Genomic DNA, 27,672 nt, shown 5'->3' on the forward strand with positions numbered 1-27,672 from the left:
ATTCTCCTTCTCTAAAAAGAAGGTGAAATTATACAATTAATCTTTATACTTTTATCAAAATGGTAGATTTAGTTCTAATATAATAATTTGTAAAAATTGAGTCATCATATTTTCTAAAATTGATAATATTAGTTTAATGTATTAAAATTTTATTATTATCTATGTTGATATGGCATTTAATTGTATTGGCATAACTTTTTTTTACAAATATGATAATGAATCTAATGACATTGCAATGATGAAGTGATATTTCACAAATGATGTAATAATAATAATAATATGACATGACCAAGCTTTGACATTAAATTTATAAATATGGACTTGAAGTTATCCAATGTGAGCTTATGGTTTTAAACAAAACTAGAAAAGAAACATATTTAAAATACGAATAGATTTATGAGATTTAGGGAAAAAAATGTTATACGATAGAAAAGAATAGAATTTTTATACTCTTTAATTTAAAACAATGATAAATATTATGAAACAAATCAAAAATGCCAAATCATCATTAACACATCATATTCAATACAACATCATTCAAAAATGTTATATCAATATAAATAATTAAAAAATTTTAATACTGTTAACAAATAGAATGATATTGTTAATTTTTAAAAATATAAAAATTTATTTTTTATAAATTATTATATAAAAATTAAATCTACTATTTTGGTAACGTATAAAGACTAATTCATAATTTAACCCAAAAAAACCTAAACTTAGACCTTGGGCTCAAAAGAAGTGGAAAACGAAATGGGCTTTTTCCACACGACGGTTAATAAAAAAATAAATTTTCTTGAAGTAACTTAAGGATTTCAGGGCCCACCAGCAATTTCTTCGTCCCACCCTCTACCCTCTTTAGGCATTTCCACAACCAAAATATCTTTTTTCACATCTAAAGAGACTAGCAACAGTAATGTAGATAAGACTTAACGAAGTTCGCGTAAGAAATTCAAAACGCTGCATTAGGTAAAGAAGAAAAGATCCTTGTTTGGGCTTGGCTTGATTCCCAGCCATAAACCCATGGCTGCTTAACGCTTTTCCCAACTCTTTTCCAAGCAAATTAAAGAGAAAGAGAGAGATACAAACAAACAGTCCTCACGGCTCTGGGGATGGGAAGGGGGACCATGGAAAAGACCTTCCTGTCTATTGTTGTCAGCTTTAAAAATAGAAATAGCAAAGGTCCCAGCAAAAGAGAAAACTGGTGCTTTTAGGTTTTAGCCTTCGTGTATTTTCTGGAGAGCTCATGCAATTGTTTGTTGGTTTAATTCACTATGAAGCAAACAGTGAAAACTGGTGACTATTTAATCTAAAGGTAAGAACAAAGCCAGTTGCATTGAAAGGAAAACTAAAATCTATTGCACTGAGGTTTTGGAAAGAAATTGAACTTTTAATTGTCCTCTTGTTACACGTTTTGTTCAAAATTTATTGCTTCCAGTCTCACGCGTCCTCCTCATTAACCAGACAGAGACGTGACATTTAATGCGAGCTTCTTCTAAGGTCCTCCTTTAGAAGAACTTTTCAGAATTTTTGATCAATTAGAACTTACGGGAGAGCAATGACACTGCCCGAGACTATAACAAAATAAGACTTTCTCAATCTCATTTATGATCTCTTTTCAATTTATTATTATCACACGATTTAAATTATTTAGAGTGATTTTGTTTTCTTATATTGTTTAATTTCTTCAACACAGATATCAATCACAGGTACTACTTAAGATTTTACCTTCGTCACCATAATAATTAACAGTTTGCATTGACAAAACCGAAAGACCTTTTAGAATAGAATCACCCAACTCTTACTAAGCAATTATATCATGAGAATAATGTTTTCATGAAGTCAATTAAATCAGTCAAGTTGATTGGGAGACTGCAATTCTATATAACTTCCTAATAATGTCTGGCCGAATAATTAAATTCTATGCATCTTGAATTGTTTTGCTACCATAGGTAGACACTCACCTAAGCAGCGAAGCCTTTCTAAAAGAGCAACAAATAGAAGCTAAGTGAATGGAAAGCGTTTTGCGAGCATTGCAAAGCCTTACAAAGGCCAAAGAATATGCCCCCATTTGCTTTCGAAGCCCGACGTTTCTATATTCTGTTTGTGATGTTGAATTGTTGACAATGACATCATACTCTATAATTTTATGATCAGCAATCCTCAAATACATGAATGATTTTTTTGACATGGAAAAATACTAACCAGAAACAGGCAACTGGCTGCTTCACATTGGGACAGTGCTCCGACAAGCAAGTTTGTACGTTGCAACTCATAAATGTTGATCCATACTTGCAACAAGACCTCCATGCACTGCAAACTCCTCCGATTAGTTCTCTAGAATTTGAAAACGCCAAGACTAGAATACAAAATACAATTATCCACTAACTTTAATCTCATACCAAAAATAATTTTGCCAAGAAGAAGAAACAATAATTATATAAAGGGTAGGGTTACATGCACTCTTAAGGACTCAGAAGTCAATTTTTTCGCTTGTCCCTAATCACCATCCATATCATTGAGCACGCAACTTGTGATTAAGGACCAAAGGGAGGGATAAATTGTTGGAAATGCACATAGAACTTTTATGTCCATAAAAGGCCATTAGATCTGTTCTTTCTTCCCCTTCCGGTGGGTGACAGGCTGACAGTCATGAACTATACCTAGTAGCTCCATCAAACTAAGCTGTTTTACCCCTGTTTCCTTAATAGTTCAGGGACAAGATACCTTCCCTCAAAAAAAGGGAATGAGAAGGCAGAGCCGGGCCATTGAGGGATGAGACAGCGGAAGCCCTGGACCATAGCCAACTGAATGTGCTGTTGCAGCCTATAGGCATCTTAGGAGGCCCAAAAGGCCTACATTTATAAAACCCAGGAGGGCAGGGGCCTAAAGGAAGAAAGTTCACAAACATGGAATAAGTGGCGGAAAACTGCTGCCAGTTGGGTTTATCATGGTCTTGATGACAATACAAGAGTACTGTCTCTCAACCCCCTCGCAATAATTGATTCAGTATCTTATCCAACCGATCCAGGCCACAGATCCATTATCTGTATCACCTTAGAAGTCCTCAAATTGGTTCCTAGCTAGCTTTTAACATAGACTAATATGCATGCACACAATTGATTGGTGCATGAACCCTAGTACCCTGCGAGTGTATGCTTTTCTACCCTTTGCAGAGCAAAAATCAATGAAAGATCCTTTGCTCCCTCGATCAGATTCAGTTGTTATTAACATTTTCCTAAACGGCTAAACCATCTGTTCTTTTGTTCAAAGATTCCCTAAAAGGTCTTATTCTAGCAGATGTAGACTAGGCAAAAGCAGTGAATTTACTTTCATTAATTTCACTGCCAAAGGTTAAACTTTACTGCTTGATTGACCAATTAACAATTAAGATTAGAATCCAAGTCGTCAGCCACTAATATACCTACAGGTTGAATTTCGATACAGGTCTGTGCAGACATCATCTATTCTTTGAATATGGAATCTAACCATAAAGGAAATAGAAAAAGGCTATCCAGGCATCTTCTTTTGACATATTCTGTCACTTATTTTTGGTAAAATATATAGCAACCGTGAAATTAGAACAATCTCTACCAAAGGGAAATATGGGAATCCATCGTGATAAGGATTCCAAATCTTAGCGAGATGAGATAAAACAATGCAAATGCATATTCGCTCCTCATTTACTCAAGCCACTGTCATCCAATGATTAGCCCCCAAAACTAAGCTTCTCTTATTCTTTGACGCCAACTAGCCAACATATTAACAATTACTCATGAAAACTACATTTGCACAACCATAGCTTCCTGAACCTCCTTGCCACTTGCCAGTATGAAAGGAAATATGGGTCAAGTGAAAGTTGAAAAGATCAAATTGACAGCAGGGCAGCCAGAGTTGTATGGTGAGGAATTATAGCTAAGTACTCATGTTAACATATGAGCGAAGTAAAGACAATTATTCAGTGAACGTATATCAACTTATAGTATGAATTCAGAATAGAAAGCATATAGCAACAAAAGGATACAAAAACTGAATAAAATTTTCCGTACCTTCTTCCTTTAGTCCGGAAGCAATTTCTGGATTCTAGCAGTGAAACATACACATGATCACAGTTCCACTTGCAAAAGGTTAGTCCATCTAGCCACTTGCGCAGTCGGCAAGCAAGGTTCTGGGTAGCTGCCAAGATATTATCTTCAGTTGAGAATCTATATGCCTCACATTCCAAGCAGTAATTTACTTTTTACTAAGAATTCAGTCCATATCTTGGTTAGAATAAAAGCAAGTGGAAGAATCAACAGTCACAATCTGTGTACCATAGAGGGGAAAAAATTAAAAAAGCAGCAAATGATAAGATTCATCAGCAAGAAGATCTTCCAAGATTTGGTAGCGGCCCAGTAGGATGCCCATTGACAAACTACATAAATTCTTATCACTATTGACTTTGATTATTTAATGTATTACATGAAGTATGCAAACTAAAATCTGCACGGGTACAAAAAATAAACAAAAGAATGGACCTCAAAACTGAACTGACTTATTAGCAATCCCTTTCGGTGGCCTAGTCCTGGCTTTAAGGTAGCAAAGTTTGAGTGTTACTAACATAACCTCATGCCGGTTCGCTTCATCATCATTAAGACCTCTTCTTCCCTCCAACATCAGATAATCGCCTTGTTATCCTGGTGCATTGATGGTGATCACTTTGGAAACAACAAGATAAAACAGACAGGCACATGTTAAAGAACTTGACACAATCAGACTCGAGTGATTTCTCTCTATCAAGCTTGCCACAGGACATTGTGCAGAACACAAATACATGCTGGAAAGATACAGAGCCGTTGTCAACAGCTGTTATAAGGTTGATCTGCCTGAAAGTGTGCTAGTTGTCATTTATAACTATGGTGCTCCGAAGTAGGAAGCAACTCTTATCCAAGTATACTTGACAACAAAATCGACTTGATTAATTTGTGTTTTAGAGCTATTTTCTACTGCTTCCACCGTCATAACAAGTATCCTGGAAGCCCTCATTCTGCTGGCATGTGATGGCCCTATGGCCCTATTTCTTCTCTAATTTTAAGAGAGGACTGCATACCTTTTGCCTTAATTCCTATGATGCAACTCAATGAGCAGTTAAGAGGTTCCCTTAACTGAGAGCTGATCAGAAAGATTATATGTACTTTGAAATTACTCAATTAATTAACACATTAAACAAATTGTGACTTTGTTGTCCAACTAAAACACCAAAAGAAACCTTATGAGTCGGTCTGCACCTTAATTTTGCTTCTAAACACCATGTCCTTACCTTAAAATTCAACCCTCTTCTTCAGTTCAATAAGCAGGCCATGTCATCATCTATGTTTCACAAGAATTCATCATAACTTTGACAGCGACTGCAAGGTTTTCAAATTTCTTTTGAGACAAGGTGAAAGCATATTGATTTTAAAACTTCAGTCCAAACAAAACTTGATGTCAAAATCAACATTGAGATGCTGCTAAAGATATTTGCCCCTCCTAACACTTCCCCGTTATCTCCCACCCCCCCCCCCCCCACCGCACCCCACCGCACCCCACAAAGAATAAGAAAGCAAAAAGAAAAAGGAAAAAGATTATTCATAATGAGGTGAGGCAGATAGCCCCTTATCCGAAAGGCCAACTGCCTATTGCTATCGTTACTGGGAACTGGTGGATAATGAAACAACCTGTAAAACAGCTTTAGCACTGCAAATAATGCTACAGATATATCACCATCTCAACTAAGAAATAACAATCATTTTCCTTTATTAGTTGAAGATATTCCTGTGGGAGTTCTAGCTCGGATTAGTCCACACACTCATGGAACAATGCCAAGTCCTGCTAAGGGAGCCATACAAGTTGGCTGACTGACTGGTGACTTGACAATAAGGAAATGAGCTGTATCTTTCTGAAAGCCAGCTAGAACCATTAGCAAAGGCTAACTAAGAGTGAAAAAATTCTTCACATGCTTGTGACACAAGAAAAACAAATAAAGACACTATGACAAGTAAATTATTGCACTTGATAGAAGAGATTGACAAACAAGAAAAACCGTAAGCTGCTAGAACTTCAGTTTAATTGACCTCTTGTTTAAATTATTCTGATGATCCCTTTCATACTAAATGAAAATGTGAGTACATTATCTTTAGCTAATGACAACCACTGGTTAGTCTAATTGATGCATCATTAGAAAACAACACAATATGAGTTTGCTCCAGCTAACAGTATCTACATCTGATATTTCTTCTCACTTACTAGTAACTAACACGGCAAATCCCACTTGCCACTTACCTAATCGAGGAATACGGTTTGGTTTAAAAAAATATAGACTGTCCTTTGATACTGATTCTTCTCTTTTACTTCTTGTTCCTTGTGCTGCTCCATCTTGTGGTTCCTAAGGGGACGGGTCACATTATACTCTGCCCTTTTGGAGGATATATTCGCCCAACTGGCTCAACCCCACCACACTTTTCCTCCTGCTTATAAGGAGCTCCTTTCATGATATCTTTCCCATACCGCCCCTTGACTTCAGTAATCTTCGGTGAGAAAAACAGCCCATCTTTTCCCTTGCATCCTTTTTGCAAGTTTCAACTTACTCACCCTTCCTTTCAAATTCAGGCGCCGACATACTTCTTTAACTTTCAGCCTGTCATTCTCCAGAGCTTGTCACTAAATCCTCTGATTTCATTTGCTGTACTTAGATTTTCAGTAATGGCATCCAATTCTCTCACTTCTTCCCGTAGCTCTAGCTCCTCCTGGACACCTAAGCAAAACAAATTGTTCGAGAAGGCTCTGGCTAAATATGACCAGGACACTCCTGATCGCTGGCATAATATTGCTAAGGCTGTGGGAGGAACGTCAGCTGCGGAAGTCAAGCTGCAATATGAGATCCTAGTCAAGGATCTCAAAGACATTGAGTCTGGCCGGTACCCATACCCATATCCCAGTGGGAGCAGCAACTAAAGCAGTGAGTATACAAAACAGAGGTAATGTGCTGGTTACTTTATACCACTTAGTAATGGACCCAATAAATAATCAGCTCACATCCAAAACCACTTTCCACGAGTATTTACAACTCTATTTATTTTTCAATATTTGCAAGTTATCCACAAGCACTTCAGATAACCAAGAAGTGAAGGACAATGTAAATGAATGAATTTCACATTCCTGATGATGTGCTTTCATTCTTTTTTGTAATAAATAATAGTTTTGCGTTAAAAGAAAAAATGATTCTGAGAATTATCTATGACAGGGTATCCATGAAGTATATCCTTGTCCTTCAGCTCCATACTCCCACAAGAACTCTTACTCTTAAATCATACACCGCCAACCCCAAGTCCTTAAACAGTGAAAACTGAAGTCCCCTTGTGGGTCCATAGAAGAATCCTCGAAGTGGGGAGAGTGCCGATTTTTTTTTTGGTGGTCCATCAGTGGTTTTTCTTTTCCTATTGAGCATTAGGCAGCCATCCTGTTCACCTAACCGCTTATCAAGTCATCATTTAATTTAATGTTTTTCCTGACAAAACTCCTTGGAACTACTTATCCTGTCTCTGAGCCAAACAAAGCCCACATGAAATCTAATCTTACCCTTTTGGATAGCATGCCAATGGTTCCATACATTACAAGTTCAAACAATTCCCATGTGAATATCAGAATACAAAAAAAACAATGCCTTCTTTTGTTTGATTTGAATGGGGAGTCACTCGCAAAAACTGAACTCAATGGTTTACAATTGTCATTCTGTCTTTCTAAGTCACTTAAAACTTGGAACATTTTTTAATAATTTTCTGTTTTTGTCTTTACACGGGACCAAACCAATTGCTTTCCAACCTATGTGAAACTATGGGCTGCATTATTACCTAATCTGATAATGTTTTAATTGTTTTTTTTTTTTTTTTGAATCTTCAACATTTGTGTTTCTGTCGTAACTCTTTGGATATGGGTTCAAGGTTTTCAATGGGCTATATAAAATACTAATTAAAATGTCTTTTCGAAAGTCTACCCTGTTCTATTTGTCTTTCAGGTTCCCTGAAGAGTCAAAGACTACATATAGGTGAAAGAACGTGATGCAACCAGAGACCTCTGTCCTCCATTGCAGAAAGACTAGCCTAGTAGAATATTCCCTACCAAAAAATGTTCAAAAAAATTGGAATTATTCCCCGCTGTAATACTATATGCTGTTATTACTATTCGCTCTTATATCTCTTTGTATTCTCCTTTGACCCTTGTCTAGTGAAAATGTCAACTATTGTATTATGGATATATAATTTGCTTGTTTACTAAAAACTATTAAGTTAAAAAAAGAAAAAAAGCCAGCCTACGTTTGAATTTACAATTAAAAGATAAGCAGTAAATAATCCAAAGAAAATTCCATAAATGAGCCAAAAGAAAACTACTAGTTAGGTGATGGTTGAAGAGAAATTGGAACCTGGTTAACCGCTGGAAAAGCAATCCAATCGACAACCAGTTGATCTTGCAAATCAGCAAACATGAAGAAGAATCCAAGGAAATATTAGTACAAATAATTGCTTAACGACAAAAAAATACTAGTACTGTAATCATATTTGGATGGCTCGTGATCAAACATCAAATTTTATAAAGGAGAAATTCAAACAGTTTCTTCAATTTCTGGAACAAATGCGCATAAGACTAACGAAAGGAAATTAAAATATCTGACCTCTGACCTTATCATAGATGTCGATTTTAATTTCGATTCTCGGTCATTTCCTAAAGCGATCGGGTTTCCACTGTAAAGAGGAGTCTGCTGTAATCGTTATGAAGGATTTCGAGAGAAACGGGAACGACGGGAAGAAAAGAAGTTAGACAGGAGAATTGAAATTCTAAATGGACCGAAAATTACGGTTAAGCGAAAATTTGCGCGGGCGAGTGAGGGGACGTAACCTTAGGGTTTTTTGTGGCGGGAACTAGTTTTCTCAAACTTTTTTCTTTTTCGTGCCAATGTTAGAAATTTAAAACGCCTTTGCATTTTAAAAAAATAATAATAAAATGAAATATAAACCGGTATCCGCTGGAAAAATACTACTCTTTCGTTTTTTTATTCATTTTATATATATATATATATATCTCAATTTGAAGTTCCTTTTAAGATATTTAATACTATTATTTTTCTGTATTATTAATTTATTTTAATATTTTTTAATTTTTATATTAAATATTTTGTATCATAAAAAAATTAAAATTATAATATAAAATAAATTAAAATCAAAATATTTATTTTAAACTCTAAAATATTTAAACAAAATAAATATTTACAAACGAAAACAAAGAAAGTAATAATACTTAAGATAACTATTTTTTTTATTTCATATATATAAAACGTACACTTATACTTTAAAATATGTGTACATTTAAAAATGATTACTTTTAAATTAAAAATTACATGATTTTAATTTTTAACTTATTAAAAGATTATCATTGTAATTTGAGCCTTTTTTTTTAAATAATCAAAAATCTTTATCAAGTTCAATTCAGGATAAAAGAAAAAGTGAAAATTTAATGAAATCAAGCTTAAAACAGGTTAAAAACTCCAAATTGGTGCCCCAAAAAAGCCCAATAATTGTATTAGCTTTAAAACTATATTGCAGTATTAACATCTTATATATATATATATATATATATATATATATTGCAGTATTAAAAGTTCTAATCAATGGTCATGTAAAATTTTTTTATAATAAACCTAATTTATCAGAAAAAAAGAAAAATCATTTAAACCTGATTAATGGTAAAAAAACTTGATTAATGTTAAGCAGGTTTACAAGTCTAGTATGTGTATTAAAATTACTAACAAGACAATAAAATCACTTGACATTTGTTTTTTCTCTTCCTAACTCTTTCTTAACTGTTGCATATTTAATCTTATATTATTATTTTGGTACTCATCATTTACGTTTGTCACAAAAGAAATTCATCTTAAATGGTAAAGTGAATAAATTTTCACTTGTGACCACTTAGATAGTTTAACTTAGAATGGTAGCAGTGAAATATTCAAGTTATTTCATTCCTTTTTATCACTAAAATAAAATATTATTTTCATTTACTGATCTCCAATATGCTCTAATATACATATAATTTAGTTTTGAGTTTAAATCAGATTTTTATATTATACAATTTTTGTCTTATTATGTTTGTCTCTTACTAATGTTTTTAGTAAAATAAATCTAATTTTGATAAAAAATTTAATAAAATCATAAAGTTAAAAATGACATTACAACTTTTGAATTTTAAACTTTTTCAAACATATTTTTTAATTTATAATTTTATATATATTTTAAAAATAATAATTAAAATTGAATTCAATTAATCATAAAAATCAAACGAAGAAAAATAAAATGAGACGAATATAGTATCAAACTATAATCTTAGTCTATCCAAGCTCTAACCTAACAAACTATAGAAATATGTACATAATAAAATGAATATAAATCAGATGTACACTAATAAATAAATATATATAATTCTACTTTGAAAAAAAAGCTTGGGCTCAATGCTAACCTTGAAGCCCAAAATCTTATCTTTAGGAACCCAATCTAATCCATCAAGAGTACCAAAACCAGTCCAAATGTGGAGTATAATGAAAAAAAGGGCATTATTTGGGTGAAACAAAGAAGGCGAGAGAAAGGTCCATGATGTGATCAAATCATATATGAATTTTTAAATAAAAAGCATACCAATCAACTATTAATTTCATGATAAAAAATAATAAAATAAAATTAGTATTAATTAGTTTTAATATAAATGTTAAAATTGATTTTAATTTTATTATTTTTTGTCTAAATAAAATTAATCATTTTATTTTTATATGATAAATATAACATGCTTACACAAATATACACTAAATTAAATAATTATTCAAAGTAATTTAAAATATATTATGCAATTGAAAAACCATATATTGATTTTATAGAAAAAGTAAAATCTTGTGAAGTATTAATTGATTATATCAACGATAAAGTGATTATTTCGTCTAAATTATTAATTAAAGACTTTATAAATCATAGTAACCATTCGAAAAAATGCTTAAAATAATAATTATTAATTAATGTAAGTAAACATGTAAGTAACGTTTGGTATGAGAGAAGTGAGAGTATATTTATTGTAATATGTTCAATTAAATTATATTACAGTATTTATTTTACAATAAATTACTATAATGTAAGATTATAATGCAATCATATTACAGCTAAGCGTAATGTGATTGCAGTAAAAAATTAATGCAATTATATTACAGTACACTCTGTAATGTTATTAAAATATTTTTATATTTTAACTTTATTATTTTGTTAAAAATATTTTATAATATTATAATTAAAATAAAAATATATAATATAAGAATTAAAAATTAAAATAAAATATAAGAAATTAAATTTTATATAATATTAGTAAAATAAATTAAAATAAAAGATATAATATAAAAACTATATTAAAAAATAAAACTATAATATATAATATTATAATAAAAAATGACATTAAAAATATATTTAAGAAATGATATTATAAAAAAATTAACAATAAAAAATATAAATATATTAAATTTATATTTTTATAAATAAAAATAATTTTAAAATTTAATATTATATTTTTAATAAAATACTTATAAATCAAATGTTGTAATGTTATTTTCTTGATATTTTAATCATTATTTTGTTTGTATACCAAACACTATAATGTAATTTTTTCTATAATCATATTACTTATAATCACATTACTTATAATTATATTACTTGTAATCATATTATATTGTAAAATATGTAGTAATGAATATATGGTCTAATTAAAACTTTTTCGGTAGTAATTACTTGGTAGAAATAATATATTTTTTATCAAATTAGAATAAATAATAGTGCAAAGAAAAAGCATTCACGCTTGTCGCATCGGTTCTTGGCTTGGATTACTCTCCAAGCAAAAGCCCGTGCCATCGGGTAAAATTTCAACCGTTTAAACCCTAGCAACCAGGGTTTATGCTCGCGCGCTTGTCCCCGTCTCAGAAAACTTGTTTTCTTAATCCCCTTCTTCCTCTCCTTATGATCCGAATTCCAATCCCAACTCATTGGTAATCACACCATTGACTCAAACATTTTGTAGTTCTTTTGCTTTATTATCCATGGCTGCTTCTAGATTATCATCTTGCGTAGCATTAGCAGCCGCCGCCGCTGCTTCCGCCTCCACGCTCCAGAACCGCGCGTATGCCGACTCGCCATTTCGGTTCCCTCCGTTCTCCTCATCCTCTTCTTCTACTCCCTCGGTTTCGCAGGCGGAGCAATCATCAAATGCGAAACCGGAGCCCGATGAGCCCAAAGGAGCAGGGTTCGATCCAGAGGCTCTTGAAAGAGGCGCCAAAGCTCTTCGAGAGATTAACAACTCTCCACATGCCAAACAGGTAATTATGTACATTTAATTGCCTTTTATTTTCCTTTTGAGAAAAGAAGGAAAGGCAAATAGATTTTGGTTTGTTTTATTGCCTGGTTTAGATACTTCGCAAAATAAATAAATAAAATTAGATTGACTGAGTAATCGAGTCTTTTAGAATCAATTGAGTTGCCGATCTGTAAATTTGCTTTTGTTTTGGATTTTCAGGTTTTTGATCTTATGAGAAAGCAGGAACAAACTCGGCTAACAGAGGTATCAGCTGAGAAAGCTCATTATGAAGCAATTCAATCACAGGCTGATATCGTGAGTGATAAGCTAATCCTTGCATGGCTTCAATTGACTTACTCTCAGTCTATAGTTCTATTCCTTGTTTTGCAATACAGCTTGTACGCACACTTGTTTGATTTTAACTCATACTATGATCATCACATTGGCAGGACAGGCAGCGGAAGTTGGCTGAAGAGCAACGGAATTTAATGCAACAACAAGCTCAGGCAAAAGCACAAATGCTGAGATACGAAGATGAGTTGGCCAGAAAAAGAATGCAGGTGAAAATGGCTGCTTTACCTGTGTGCTCATTTTACACTATGTTAATTGTACAAAAAGAGTTCTGTCTGAGACCCAGCAAGTACTACCCTGTGAAGCGGTACTTACATTGCGGCCTACTATTAGAAAAAGTCACCGGCATGCCTTTAGCATTGGTTGGTAATATCTAAAAAATGGATAACATATTTTAGGCATGCGAACTTTATTATAAACTATCTTTATTGAATCCTTCTATATTGAAACTTTGGTCAGATTGGCTTAAGATATATGTCTTTTTGTGTAATGGAGCCGACTGATGTATGAGACTTTGGTTTTGACTTTTCAATTAGAAGTTCCTCTTTTCTCCCCTTTTAAGCATCCAACTTGTTAGAACTCTTCTATCAAACTGTTATATTTACCGTCTTATCAATTTTTGCAGACAGATCATGAAGCTCAGAGGAGACATAATGCTGAATTGGTTAAGATGCAAGAAGAGTCATCTATCAGAAAAGAACAAGCAAGACGAGCTACTGAGGAGCAGATACAAGCTCAACAACGACAGACGGAGAAAGAGAGGGCTGAAATAGAGCGGGAAACTGTAAGAGTTAAGGCCATGGCTGAGGCGGAGGGACGGGCTCATGAGGCAAAATTGACAGAGGATCATAAGAGGCGAATGCTAATAGAAAGGGTGAATGGAGAAAGAGAGAAATGGCTTGCTGCAATTAATACAACTTTCAGTCACATAGAAGGTACATGACATTTTTAGCATTCTTTGTCCTATTGGCATCTGTTCTCTATCTTTATGGTAATATTTTCTTGAACTGAAATTTACAGGGGGTTTTAGAACTTTATTGACTGATAGGAATAAGCTACTTATGACTATTGGAGGAGCTACTGCATTAGCAGCAGGAGTTTACACTACAAGGTATTAGTACTCCCTTTTTTGTTGCTTTCGACGGAAGTTTGGTTTAGTTGAATATTCTATATAAAGCTTTTCCTGTATCCCCTTCCCCTCTTTCTCCCCTGGTTTTGGTGTTATTCTGCCATCATGTTCACATTCTCTATATTTGGAAAAAAAATTGCTAGTTTGCTTTATTGAAAGGCATTGATCATCTGGGTGGTATGGACGGTTTTTGGGAGTGTGTAGCTGTGTTGGATGTTGGCACCATGTTAGTATCATGTTGGCTGCGTTAAACATATGTGAGAAACACATGTGATCATTGTATTGATAGAAGCAATAAATCTGTTCTATGACTCAGCAGTACTGCCACATCTGACAGCCCCTCGAACTCTGCCATCACCACCTTCTGTTTTGGCTGGAATAACTGTAATAATCATTTTGGCAAGTTTTGAGATGTGCCCCGTTCACTGATTTATGGGAAAGATAAACAGTTTTGTACCTTCTACAGACTCTCATTATGTCACAAAGGCATTGTACCTTTAATCTACAGAATTTATTCTCTTAGAGACGTATCCCAATTGATTGTAAGTTCTTTAATCCAGTGCCCATTCAAGACTTGTTAAGAACTAAATTCTTTGCTGTGTTGACAGAGAAGGGGCTAGAGTCACTTGGGGTTATATCAATAGGATACTGGGTCAGCCGTCACTGATTCGAGAATCATCTATTGCTAAATTTCCTTGGTCAGGCATAATGTCTCAAGCAAGGAACCGAGCCTTAAAGTATAATACAGCAGCTGGGACAGCAGCACCACTGGAAAGCAAAAAGGGTCTTGAGAATGTTGTTCTCCACCCCTCATTGAAAAGGAGAATAGAGCATCTTGCTAGGGCTACAGCAAACACCAAGACTCACCAGGCCCCTTTCAGAAACATGCTATTTTATGGGCCTCCTGGCACTGGTAAAACAATGGTTGCAAGGGAGATAGCACAAAAATCGGTAGGTGTTGAATGATCATTTCATTTTCCCCCCTTCATACCTACTATGATGTACTTATACCTTACCCTCAATTGCTGCCTTGGAAAATTTGTTTCTTAAGGATGGAGTAATTCCTTCAAATTTCATAATAGAAGCATAAAAGAAAATGAACTGAGAATGTTGAATTTCAGTGGAAAAATTTTAGATTTATCCTTTAGCTATCTGAGAAATAATAATCTTTTCTATATGTTTGAAAATAAAATTACTAAGTATATGCTATGGAAACAAATAAAGTGAAGTTGAATGCTGTTGGAAATTTGTATGGTCTTGCTGACTTCCCTGTGGCAGGGAATAGATCTAACTTTAGACAAAATTAAATTATGTGTTTGATGTGATTTGACACTATATGTTGCAGGGATTGGATTATGCCATGATGACAGGAGGAGATGTTGCACCACTGGGTGCACAGGCTGTCACCAAAATCCATGAGATATTTGATTGGGCTAAGAAGTCAAAGAAAGGTTTACTGCTTTTTATTGATGAGGCGGATGCTTTTCTATGCGAGTAAGTTGCCATTTCCTTGGCATGTGTCAAGTTTCTATGTTGAATCGCAATCTGATATTTGTCAACGAATGAGCTCTTTATGATGACCAAGTTAATAATTGTGCTGTTTATTTAATTATCGCAGGCGTAATAGTATACATATGAGTGAAGCACAACGGAGTGCTTTGAATGCATTGCTTTTCCGAACCGGAGATCAGTCAAGAGATATAGTTCTTGTGCTTGCCACGAACCGGCCAGGGGATCTTGACAGTGCTATCACTGATCGCATTGATGAGGTGATCGAGTTCCCACTTCCTGGGGAGGAAGAAAGATTCAAACTTCTGAAGCTTTATTTAAACAAGTACCTCTCTGATGAAAGTGATGGTACATCCAAGTGGGGTGCTTTGTTCAATAAAAAGCCACAGAAGATAACAATAAAAGATTTATCAGAAGATGAAATCCGAGAGGCTGCAAAAAAGATAGAAGGTTTCTCTGGCCGTGAGATAGCTAAACTCGTGGCTAGCATCCAGGCAGCCGTCTACGGGCGCCCAGACTGTGTATTGGATTCTCAGATGTTCAAGGAAATAGTAGATTACAAGGTCGCGGAGCATCAACAGAGAATAAAATTGGCAGCTGAAGGTGGTTTGCCATCTTAGCTTGGCATTTACTCCTAAGATTTTTACTCGCAGGATAGAGTAGGCCTTCTCTTTGAAACCATAAATGTGGGAATTTTGTCTTTGTTCCCACATATTTCGGAATTTACTGCCTTGATGGGTCATTTACGTTTAATCACCCTTGTTTGTAATTGGCTTCCAAACATTGATGAAGATTATCGATTGACCGAATGCTATTAGATTCATTGCAATAGCCTGGTTCTGTATTGTGAGTTCATCGATCTTTGCTTCCCTGTTGGATTTAAAGGACTAAAACTTATTTACCTGATGCTCCATCGGTCAGGATTGATGCTATTGCAGAAATCTCCTCAAGGATGCTTGTCCTGGTAAGGCCATGGCGCAGATTTTATTTCAGAATGGAGTTAACTTGAAATCAAATATCATTTTTACCAACAATGGAGAGTGTATTGCAATGTAAGAGAACATGATTTTTCATATTTGTCTTGTGATATCGTAATCATGTTTTAATTAAAATATTAATAATTATATAAATAAATATGTATGCAAATTAATCGATAATTCTATTCGAATTGATGGATAATTCTATGTGATTCATTTAAAACACAAAACACGATAATTTATTTTAAATTTAAATCCGTCCCGTTCTGGATTAATGGATCGTTACGTGTTATCCTATATCGGCATGCTTACTTTGGTCAGCTACTATCGGACAAAACACAATAAACGCCTGTCCGAAGATTGGCATCATGGTTGGACCCGACACTTGTCTAAATCTCCAGGGCCAAAATTTCCGCAAAAAGAAAACGAAAATACCAAGAAAAGCGCACAGTGAAAGGTCAAAAGCGAAGAAAAAAAAAAGAGAACAAGGCAAAAGGCGATTTGGTTGGGTTTTTTGAGTTTGAGATTCAAAACATTCCTCCACATGGGCCACAAAGTAAGCGAACCACCTGGAACGGACTAACCGAAACAACAAGATCTAACTTAAGATTATGCACGATTCAGATGCAGCCAACAGTACCCTTGTCCTAATAACACGTGGCATGTTGGCAGCGTTTCTTCTTCCCCACTCAGCCACGTTACCCACTGCAATGCCACGTTTCAACACCAACGGTTTTTGTTCCCTTCCCCCGTTATGACCATTGCTTTGTTCTTTTTCCTCTACAAACCAAAAAGCTTGTCAGAAATAGCCAACACAAAATTTCTGGTTTTTTATCTTGTTCTTGTTACTGCAACACTTTCTTTTTTTCCTGAGAAACAAACAATACCCTCAGAGAGATAAAGAAAAAGAAAAAAAAAAAAGAGATCAGGAAGATGGGGAAACTAGTGGTGGTGGTGATGGTAATGGTCATGTTATTGGTGGGGGTTTGCTGGGGATGGGGAGAGGACAAAGCACAAGAAATCAAGCAAGGTGCTGGTGAAGCCATGCAAGATGCCGAGGACGAAAACGAGAACTCCTGGTTTGATTCGGCTTTTGACAATTTCCCTGAGTAATCAACCTTTCACCTTATAAACTTAAATCATATATACTACTATATATAAAAATGCATACATAATCTATTTATATTATAGTATATAGTCATTTTTAGAAGTATCTTATTACGTAGGCCAATTGGGAGTTGGGAAAATACAATTTGCTTTGTTGGCTTTTTAGTACTGAATTTCTTTTTGCTAGGAATGTGGTTCTTAAGTTTATCAGTGGCTAGGTTAATTCTTAACATGATTGGATTTGTATGTTGAAATATTGGTGTGATTAAATGAATGAACATCAGCAATTTGAGCATTTTTGTCTGTTTTCATTAGATCCCAGAAAACATTATACTTCTCAAAAAAATTTTCCATTAAATTGAAGTGAAAAATAACAAACCAACCCTAACAATGTGAAATTCGTCACAATTAATTGAAACCTTTCGTTGTTTCCATGAACCAGTGCTTTTTCCTATTGTTTTTTGGTTATTAATTTTTTCTATTAATCTGGGTGATATAACAGGAAATATAGCTGTCCTTTCTCTTTACGCTCCTCAATTCCATGTATAGACTCAAGCATATAGAAACTAAACTCCCTAATGGAAGAGACAAACTACAGGATCATTTGTCATGTATGACTGATTCAGATCACTATGTTATGAACAAAACGGTTGTGTCTCTCATATTGTAATGATTCTGGTAGGGTTTTTGGACATAAATACGAGAATGTAAGAGAAGCAGCCAACGATGTGATGAATAAAGCAGGAGATGCGGCCTCAAGGACAACAGAGACAATTAATTCTGCTGCCTCTGGTAATAATTAATCAATCTTGTGTCTTTCATATTAATTAATGTAATGTCAACCCAAAGTTTGTTCTTCTTATCATCAGGATTTATTTTTCGTTTTTCGGTATGTGTGATATATTACTTCTGTCCTTGCAGAAGCATCGAATTATGCTGCTGAAAAAGCTAGAGAGGGAGCAAACATGGCTTACGAGAAGGCACGTGATGGACTGAACATTGCTAACCAGAAGCTTAACATCGTTACAGATGTGGCTTCAGATCAGGGTAATAGTGCTAGAGAGACAATGGCAGGAGCAATGGCCTATGGGAAAGACAAAGCAGCCGATGCCTATAATGAAGCTAAGGAGAAGATGAAAGTAGATTCAGACATGGCTTCAGATAAGGCCTATGATGCCAAAGAGAAAATTGCAGGTGGGATAGAGTACGGAAGAGATAGGGCAGCCGATGCCTACGATCAAGCCGCGGAGAAGTTTGAGATGGCTTCAAATGTGGCTTCTGAAAAAGCCCATGATGCCAAAGAAACAATAGCAGGAGCCATGGGATATGTAAGAGATAAAGCGGTCAATGCCTATGAAGAAGGCAGTCAAAAAATGAATACAGCTTTCAATGAAGAGTATGATGTCAAAGAAAAGATGGCTGGGGCAATAAATTATGGAAGAGATAAAGCATCAAATGCCTATGACGAAGCTAAGGAGACGGTGACAGAATCAATGGGATATGGAAGAGATAAAGTTGCCAATGCCTATGAAGAAGCTAAAAATAGGGTAGGAGAAACATATGCGGCAGCCAAGGAGACCATGAATGAAGAGGCTAAGGCTAACTATGAGGCTGCCAAGGAGAAAGCTTCCCAGGCTGTGGGTGATCTTGGAGCTAAAATGAGAGGGAGTAGCGCAGAGCTTTGAGTGAAGCTATATTTTCTACTTGCTGACATTGTGAAACTATCTGTGAGTCACTGTTTTTATTTTTGTTTCTCTTCTTGGAGCATACTCTTTGGGATTTTTCTCTTTTACTAGTATTTGAAGAACATTATTTTTATAACTCCATCCTTTTATTTCCTCATATCTAGAGATCACATGCAGATATAAGCATATATACAGTTCTTGGAGAAATAATTTAGTAGTGTATTTGAACAAAAATGAAATTGGTAGTGTATTGAACATATCTTATTTTAAGTTCCATATATTTTTCAACACCATATAAAAAATCTAGTGCATAGGGCTTGGTAATTAGACAATGTGGTGGGCTTCATGACCATGAATATGTAAATCACATGCAAGTTGCTGATCGAGCAACCTTGTTATCTGGACTATGAAGCCCATTTTTGCAATGTAGATTTTCTCCATTAAATGTTGCTTTACTATATATTTAGAAATGAATTAAGTTTCTAGTACATGATCAGATATTGAAGTTATTTTTTCCCATTCTCTCTAGGTCTTTCTTTTACTTTTTCTGGGAAAATAACTGTATGGTTTGTTTGATAAAACTACAGAAATTCAGCACTTGCATATAAAAGGAAAATAAAAAGAAAAAGTATCTTTAACATCCTAAATTAAGGATGATGGATTTCCTTAGAATTGATTTAACTGGTAGAAGGCACTCTCTAAAAGCCTTTTTAAACTTAAACCTTGGGCAGGTCTTTTTTAAATAATTAGTGATAATATTGGTTTTTATCTGTGAAGGAGAACCTAAGAAGGGCCAGAAGTGGCATTGTCAAAGTTTTGCATGTATGGGAAATCTCAATATGATTGATGAACTTGGTAGTGAATTTAGATGGGAGTATTTCTCCAATTTTCCCCCTCTCTCTCACCTTCATTTTCTGCCTATCTTTTTTTTCCTTCTCATTATATCTTCTTCTCCTCGTGGAAAAAAGAATGATGTAAAGGATCCAGGCTTTCCATTTTGGACACTCTTATCTTTATTATGTCCCTCTCAAAGTCAATGGAATTCATTTGAATTGTTCTTAAATGCCTGTGAGGCTGTGACCTTCCCCTATTGATTATCTGTAGCTCTTAGCTGTTTTCCCGCAAGCTGCTGGACTAACTTTCCTGTTTTCTTTCTGTTTTTATTTCTTCATTCAGCTACTTGTTCCTCAAGAATTTACATTGTGAATGTTTTGAACCCATTCCTAGTTGGCATTAGATCACCAAGTTATTGCAGTTCTATTGGTTAGGTTAGTATATATAGTGCATCTTCTGATTTGTATAAATTCTTCTATCTTTTTCTTTAACAGTTCTGAGCAGAAGTTTGAGCTCCCAATCCACCCCCAACCTTTTTAATTTCCAGCTTCCTGATGTGTGTGAGAAAGAAGAAAGAGATTAGATTACTCCTTCTTGAGTTGCCAAGACTATTAGAAGGAAAGAGAACTCACATGTAATAACATAATTCAGTATATCAGCAAGTTCTCATGGGCATTTTCATGCAATCTCTCAACTTTTTGGTTACTTTTATTGTTGATTTGTCATGGACAAATGTACTTTTCGAACTACTTCAAATGCCCTTCTCTTTTCCAATGCAATTTGTTTGAAGAAAAGAAAGTTCACCAAGAGAAATAGACTTGACATGAATGTCACTAGCTTCTACATATCAATCTGTATGCAAGTTTCCAGCGTTTTTGCACGGTGAAAGAATCTCTCAACTAGGATATGTCTCCTTCAATCTATAGCTTTGATGGGGCCAACTAGTCCAACGGTGTTGTTATAGATGCCGATGTTTCACATGATGAACAAAGAAAGAAAATTCAGGATTGCCATGTATAAACAAGTGTCACATGGCTGGAATTCTATTATGCAACTCCAAAGGTTGAAATTTCCAGGTTACAACTTAGCGCAAAAACTTTGGATTAACCATGTAAAATGAATTATGAGAATAAAAAGAATAGGATTTAATGATGCCTACTAATCACGTCGGTATCATAAAACCCGTCATATTCCGTTTGCCCCGGCTTTAATACTAGAGAGAAATATGTAGGAAGACTTTGTGGTAGGGTTGGAAGCAACCAAAGGTACCATGATTGATGGGCCAAATGGGACAGTTTTGGGGGAAAGGAAGAGAAAAAGATCTTCATACATAAAATTTTGCTAACATATGTTTGTCTTTTTTCCTCTTTTTCTCTTTAGAGAAAAGTAATTGTAGTAGTATACGAAACAAGAGTGTTTACCAACCCGATTTATTTCATTAGTGAAAGAGCTTAGGCAACTGAGTAGAAAAAGTATGGGTCAGATTCTAACATTCTCTAAGGATTGAAATGATTCGGAATCATTTGTAGAAGAGGAAGATTACAGATTGACTGATGTTTTCTCTAATGAAAAATCCTGACAGGGTGAGATTCCCAGATGTTGAAGAGGGAAGAAGGACTAGTACAATCTTTATGAGCTGCCAGAGTTTCTAAGACTTGGGATATGTCAGAAATCAGAATTATCTGAATTAGAAGAGATTAAGAAGAAGAGAATTATAGATTTAATGATGTTAAACAAACATTTCTGACAAATCAGGAAAAATCAATAACTAGTAAGAGTTCTAGCTAATCTATTTCCACCTTTCTTTTTCTATTTGGCTATGCACATTTTTAAGCTAAAATTATTTATTCTCTAAATCTATCAATTCTTTAAGGAGAGCCGCTACTTGCAAGTGTTTCGAAGAAAAATTCTTTCTTACATTTGCTTTTTCTTCATGGCTTGTTTATTGTTGTGCATCCAAACTTTGAAAACCTGTCTCTTTACTCCCACTTGAGCGCAAAACTGCTGCACTTCTTGCTCATCTTGCTTCTGGATTCTCCACCCCAACTTCTCAGCGAATTCCATCATCTTATCCTTCTGCTCTTGACTGAACTTTGTTCTGAACCTCTTCTTTGATGACTGTGGCTGCGCCGATATTTGCCCTCCTGCATTAGAATGAAACATATTCAGATCTTCACTTGAGGACTCAGCCGGGCCGCCACCACGGAAGTTCATCATTACAGGTGCAATTGGCATGGCAGTAGGACTAGTAGACAATCCAAGAGAGAATCTTTGTTGATGAAGAGGGATTGGTTGTTGAGGATGTAGCTGAGAAGGAGGATGTGTAGTATCTCTTCTGTTGTTGTTTTTGTTGGGGTTATAGGAATAATAACAGCTTGGTGCATATTGTGTTTCCCCGTTGATTTCTTTTCTATGAAAATTCCTGTGGCATTCACAAGCTGCGCATTTCAAGGCTTCCGGGGTGCCTTCTTCGCCGCTTGGCATGAATTCTCCGCAGCCATCCATAACATGGCTGCCCATGCTGGCTGCGTGGTTCTTCATACATTCTCTATATCTAATCAAAGGAGTAGAGCTGATAGTTGTTGGTGATGCAGCTGCCACTGGCGGGGGCTGTGATGTTGGAGGTTGTTGCTGTGGTGATTTTAGGCTTGATCTGTTAGCTGAAGCAGTCACTGTTGCACTGGTGGTAGCTGTTGGAGCTGACACCGGATCTGGGTCTGGGTCTGGGTCTGGATCTCTTCTGGGCTTGTGTATTTGGTGTTGTGGATTCAATTCAGGGTGGTAAAGAGGGTGGAGATCTAGGGTTTGAGGTGGGTTTGGATTGAGGACTGTTGTGTCACCATGAACAGTTTGATCTCTCCTCCTTTCTCCCACACCTGAATTTATAGGTGCAGAAGAAGAGACTTTTGAGGAAGAATCCCTGTTGAGTTGATTATTATAACTAAAAGAGCTTGGCATCCCCATTTCCTTATCTTGGCCTCTCAGTTCCATTAACTCTGATTTTCTAATGTAAAACCTTGATCTAAGTCTTGATCTCAGCCGCCCTTTTATTAGACTAATATACCAGTGATATGTTTCTTTTCAAACCGTCGTCATCATCATCATGGTTTTAGTGATTTTTTTCTTAAACTAGGAGAAAACTTTTCCTGCAATCTTTTCAACCCTAATTCACCACCATCTATTAGTAGCTAACCCAAAATTATTCCCTTCTCTCTTATTCTGACTTTGACGTTTTTAGTGCTAAACCCACCAACTCATTTCACTAATTCCCATTTCCTGTTTCCTCAAGACGTAAGCAAGTGCTTGAGCAGTATGTACAGACAAATGAAATTTTTTAAAGGACTAAAAGAGATTTAATTTTATAGAAGGTGATAAAATTAGATTTGGAAGCTCAAACAGGAAATGGGTCTAATATGGGGCCCTTAGCTACTACCAAAGTTTACAAAAACTTACCTCGATGAGTTAAACTGATCACTCATCAGTTTTTGATGTAAGAATTCTCTAACCGTCAGCAGTTCCATGAGGTTAAGACCAAGCAAACACAAGCAAGATTGTTTTAGCATTGATTAAGGAAGTGCAAACGTGAAGCCTAAACTGTGAGAAGGAAAGAGTGAGGGAGAGATGCCAGGAGAAAGAGGTAAAAAAGAGGGAGGATAGAGATGTGTGAGAGGAGTTTTGTTTCCTAATCACCCATCCAAGCCCATAAAATCCATCTATCGAAGGAACAGGCGGGTTGGTTTGTACTAAAAAACACCAGTGATGACACTATTAGAGACTGGTGACACTGAGGTATCTAGTACTCTTGCAGAACAACCGACAAGGCCATGTTAGTCCTCTCTCAGAGCCTGCACACTGGTCCAGCTCCTAATTATTGCCCCCCTAACACTTTGCTATTTGTTCCGTTACTATTTTCTTTCCTTCCCTCTGCACTCTGCAACTCTAAACAAACCCCAAACGAATAAGCTAAAGTTAAAAATTTTATGTGCACGACAGTGATCAAGGAAGAGAAAAGAACAATACTACAGGAATAAGAAATGTATATCACGTCTTGAGAATTGACATTGGCTTGGTTTCCTGGAATCTCCCCGCAATCTCAAATTCCTACACTTAGGACAGGTTTGATCATTCTTTGAGATTTGTACATCATCAGCCCAAAAACCTCAATTACAGAATCTCTTAAACAAGGGGGTTAAGCTTAAGATAATCAGCGAAGGAAGAGAAAACAAAAGAGGGAAAGAGAGGAACCCCTCTATCTTTTGTGGGCTACAGGAATTAAAGTGCGGGAATGCTGGTCCACAACACTGCACTTGTCCTTTTAGTGTGTGTCAGATTCTTTCTCTCACTCTCTTTCTTGTCTTTAACTCTCTCTCTCTCTCTCTCTCTCTACTTGAGCCTGTTTTTCTTTTGGGTGCGCCTGCAGAAATCTTATTTTTCTGCTACTCCACTATTTCTTAACCAATGACTTTTGCCAGTCCAATTCTTCTTTCTCACTTCTATTGATGTTATATTTTGGCTGGCCTTTGCCTGGTTGGCATCTTTTTTTCTTCTGTTTCTCCATCACACGTCGTTTTTGTGCTTCTAGCAGCTTTGTTTTCTTGGTGGTAAAAGTGTTGTTACACGTTAGCCAATATAAGGAGGTGGCTTTTAATTGATCTGCACTGTGTTATTTGACTCTTTCCTCCTTTTTGGACCATGCTTTTCTTTCTCTTACGATACATCACATTAGATAAGCTATTCCCATACTGATTTCGACCATTTAAACCCCTCTTAAATCTCCCTTTTTCTGGGTCAATGTTCAACCTTGAATGAGTCAGAAAGACTGGTTTATGCACTCAAATCGTATATACTTACCAACTACTTTACACCCAGTTCCATTTTTCTCTTCAAATTTGAATTTGCAGCCACCTTTTTAGTGAGATTAAAGTTTTCATAACCAAGGTCAAGCGGTCCACCTCCAAGGCCCAGCTGAAGACCCTTTCTCTAATCTTTATCATTCAAATTAATTCTTCTTTTCGCCATGTTTCTTTGCTCTCTCTTACCTGACACAAAGGTTTGTTTCGTATCACAAATTGGGAAACACCATGTTCACATGTGTCTGCATAAATCTTTCTGTCTTAATTAGTATTTTATTATGAACCTAATGGCCAGGGTTTAAAAATGGAAGAATATCTCGTGGACTACTTATCTCTGCAATTAACTAGTATAATCTTATTTTAAGTTATCCAGGGCACCTTCTTTTGTGAGCTTGGAGGGGAACAATTTCCAACCAGGATTAATTAAAAAATGAATAAAAAGATCAATGATTAAACGAACACCTGACCACTTGTCTTCTTAATTAATGCATGCAAAGACCCTGGACAAGTTGCAAAAGCCCAGCCTGGTATCTCTGAAAACTTTCTTCTTTGGGATCCCTGGGAAAAAAATTTTGGTGTGGCCTGGTCTGGTTGCATATGTAGCTAGGGTTGTTGCATAAAGCTATTTCCATCATAATTTGCAGATTTAATGCTTCAATGCTCCTTTGGGTCTGCATGTGTTTTAGCAGTAACCTATGCTTTGACTTTGCTCTTGAAAACGGACCACCCTGTTTCCATGGGCCCCCTGATTTTTCCCAGGGAAAATTTTTTACATCAATTTCCCCTATTTTTTTTCTCGAAAACCAATCAATACTAAACAATTTATGCAATCTAACAAACAATATTCGTCCAAGTTTTCCAAGTTAAAGTTTTTTTGCTTGATTATTATAGAAGTCAAATCAACAATGACCATATTTAACAGCTATAGTTTGACGTGAAATTTATATTTATGTTAAATAGAAATTAGTAATCTTGATCTGCCGACTACTGGTGTGTGTTTATTTTCATATTAGGGGTAAATCAATGTTCTTTTGAGACACAAAAAACGAGTAAGTCGTGTGCTGTCTTTGTTAAGGGACCGCTCTTGGTCATGACTCTTATGCAATTTGTGTGTTAGATCGGTGTCCGTCGTTTGTCTCTTTAGCTTAAGATAGAAAGGAAAAGAATGCCGCAAGAAGAAATGCACAGTGATCCTTAAATGGAAAGGTTTTTTTTAATCCTAATTTGTGTACTTTTTTTATATTAGTTAATCGAGTTCTAATTAAAAAAAAGATTTTTTTCAACAAAATTTTTTTTGTCAAAAAAATTTGATTTTAGTCAGAAATATCTTTAATTAATTGGAAATTAAAAGATAATAGATGAAGTTTTCTATCAGAATTCGTAAAAATTTATTTATTGTTTTTTATAATTTCTTTTATTTTGTATCTTAAAAAATGAAAAAAAAAATTGTCCAACATAAGTAAACAAACAAAATAACAACAAACTAAATTAAGTACCTAATTTTGGAAATTGCAACGTTTAAAAGTAATATAGTAATATCTATTTTTCTTTATTTAAAAAAATTGACAGTAAAAGCCATTAAATTCCAAATTTTAAAGTTTCTCTCTCTCTCTCTCTACATATTTTAAATACATATAAATTCGAATAAACAACTGGATTCGAGATAAAGAAATCTTCTTTTCCTTAAAAAAAAAATTCCCTAAAAAAATAGTTTTGAGTTGAATGCTAATTATTGAATTTATTTTTGAATTCTCAAAACATTTTTTTTAGAGTAAATATATTAGTAATATAGGATAGCATAAAAAAATAAAAAGGGTACGGATCAGTTTGGGCTGGTTGGCTTTTTCACGAACCAGAATCGAGACAAGGAAATCAAACGTTGGCCATTGTTGGGCTCCTCGCTCCTCAGTCATATCAAAATCTGCACGCGGGTACGTGCATGATTTGAGTGGCGGAGTTGACGTTTTTGCATGTGGAATCCAACGACCCCAACATAAAGTTTTCTCCTTTCCCTTGGCCACTTAGCTCCTTGCTTAATAATTCCCACTAAGTACTTTCTTCCCAATTCTAATTACTACTCCTAATTATCACTTGCAAATACTAATTATTACCTAATTTCCCCCTATAATTTTCTCATTGGTGCATGAGTCACACCATGATGATGTTTTTACAAAAGATTACTGAGTAGTTTTTCAAAATAATAATCAGAATTTTTAACTTTAATTTTCATCGTAATCAAGAATAAAAACCGAAAATTCATTAACAAATTTATATTTGATGTCTTATTCACGTACACTATTTATATGTACTGTTTTCCAATCCTTTTTATTCCATCAACGATTCAATGGAGAAAGTTACGACTAGTACTAGACCTCTTCTTCTCTCGACCCACCATACATAAGCCTCGTGTTGTCTCGATCCAAGCATCTTCTGCCTTCCATGTTCTCTTTTTGTCTCTTTCTTTTCTTTCCCTCTAAGAATTGATTCTTTTTTATAGTCTATGGAAAATCCCCTTTCTCTTTAAACCCAAATTTTAGAGACGTTTGGGCTGTTGGTTGGGGAAAAATTGTTTGAGATATAGTGGTTTAATTGTAAGGAAAGTCAGTGTTGATGAGATGAGGTGTAAAATGCGTATACATTGACAATGCATTAAATTAAATTTTATTATAATAATTCAAGCACTTAATTAATTATATATGAAAATATATAATTAACAAATTAAATTTCATATCAATGATAGAAAATTTGTAAAGTCAAGAGATGAGAATTTGTTAAATTAAAGAAATTTAGAGAAAATTAGACGAAGTAATAATTTTAAATTTAACATATTTTAATTTATT

General features: G+C 34.9%; 3 protein-coding genes, 1 long non-coding RNA gene and 1 pseudogene across 7 annotated transcripts; 3 read left to right on the forward strand and 2 right to left on the reverse strand.

Moving 5' to 3' along the window:
- Nucleotides 1–1,896: 1,896 nt before the first annotated feature.
- LOC108660493 (uncharacterized) lies at nt 1,897–8,484 on the reverse strand. The gene is made up of 3 exons (XR_016024287.1): nt 8,438–8,484; nt 4,050–4,176; nt 1,897–2,313 (listed from the first exon to the last, which is right to left on the reverse strand). It is a non-coding gene; the product is annotated as an uncharacterized LOC108660493 (long non-coding RNA).
- Nucleotides 6,512–8,228, forward strand: LOC18610915 (protein RADIALIS-like 3 pseudogene; annotated as a pseudogene). The gene is made up of 2 exons (XR_016024286.1): nt 6,512–6,995; nt 8,033–8,228. The product of XR_016024286.1 is annotated as a protein RADIALIS-like 3 pseudogene (transcript).
- Nucleotides 8,485–11,912: 3,428 nt separating the features above from the next.
- On the forward strand, nt 11,913–16,231 carry LOC18610916 (AAA-type ATPase family protein). Of its 2 annotated transcripts, none has more exons than XM_007046855.3 (8): nt 11,913–12,409; nt 12,607–12,702; nt 12,837–12,947; nt 13,364–13,673; nt 13,759–13,849; nt 14,476–14,818; nt 15,213–15,361; nt 15,486–16,231. In XM_007046855.3, exons 1-8 carry the CDS (start codon nt 12,134–12,136, stop codon nt 15,994–15,996), a joined length of 1,887 nt encoding a protein of 628 aa, XP_007046917.3. In that variant the 5' UTR covers nt 11,913–12,133; the 3' UTR covers nt 15,997–16,231. The 2 variants fall into 2 exon arrangements, with proteins under 2 accessions (XP_007046917.3, XP_088660565.1); XM_088804439.1 differs by having other exon boundaries at nt 12,280–12,409; nt 12,842–12,947.
- Nucleotides 16,232–17,096: 865 nt separating this feature from the next.
- On the forward strand, nt 17,097–20,554 carry LOC18610917 (late embryogenesis abundant domain-containing protein / LEA domain-containing protein). Of its 2 annotated transcripts, XM_007046856.3 has the most exons (4): nt 17,097–17,462; nt 18,143–18,252; nt 18,382–19,187; nt 20,474–20,554. In XM_007046856.3, exons 1-3 carry the CDS (start codon nt 17,287–17,289, stop codon nt 19,143–19,145), a joined length of 1,050 nt encoding a protein of 349 aa, XP_007046918.3. In that variant the 5' UTR covers nt 17,097–17,286; the 3' UTR covers nt 19,146–19,187; nt 20,474–20,554. The 2 variants fall into 2 exon arrangements, with proteins under 2 accessions (XP_007046918.3, XP_088661958.1); XM_088805832.1 differs by lacking the exon at nt 20,474–20,554 and having other exon boundaries at nt 18,382–19,355.
- A 1,126-nt stretch (nt 20,555–21,680) lies between these two features.
- On the reverse strand, nt 21,681–24,029 carry HB24 (homeobox protein 24). The gene has a single exon (XM_018113977.2). It carries the CDS (start codon nt 22,968–22,970, stop codon nt 21,894–21,896), a length of 1,077 nt encoding a protein of 358 aa, XP_017969466.2. The 5' UTR covers nt 22,971–24,029; the 3' UTR covers nt 21,681–21,893.
- Between the last annotated feature and the right edge of the window lie 3,643 nt (nt 24,030–27,672).

Source organism: Theobroma cacao, chromosome 1 (assembly GCF_053813885.1).
Source record: "Theobroma cacao isolate CCN51 chromosome 1, ASM5381388v1, whole genome shotgun sequence".
In the NCBI taxonomy this organism is placed as follows: domain Eukaryota; kingdom Viridiplantae; phylum Streptophyta; class Magnoliopsida; order Malvales; family Malvaceae; genus Theobroma; species Theobroma cacao.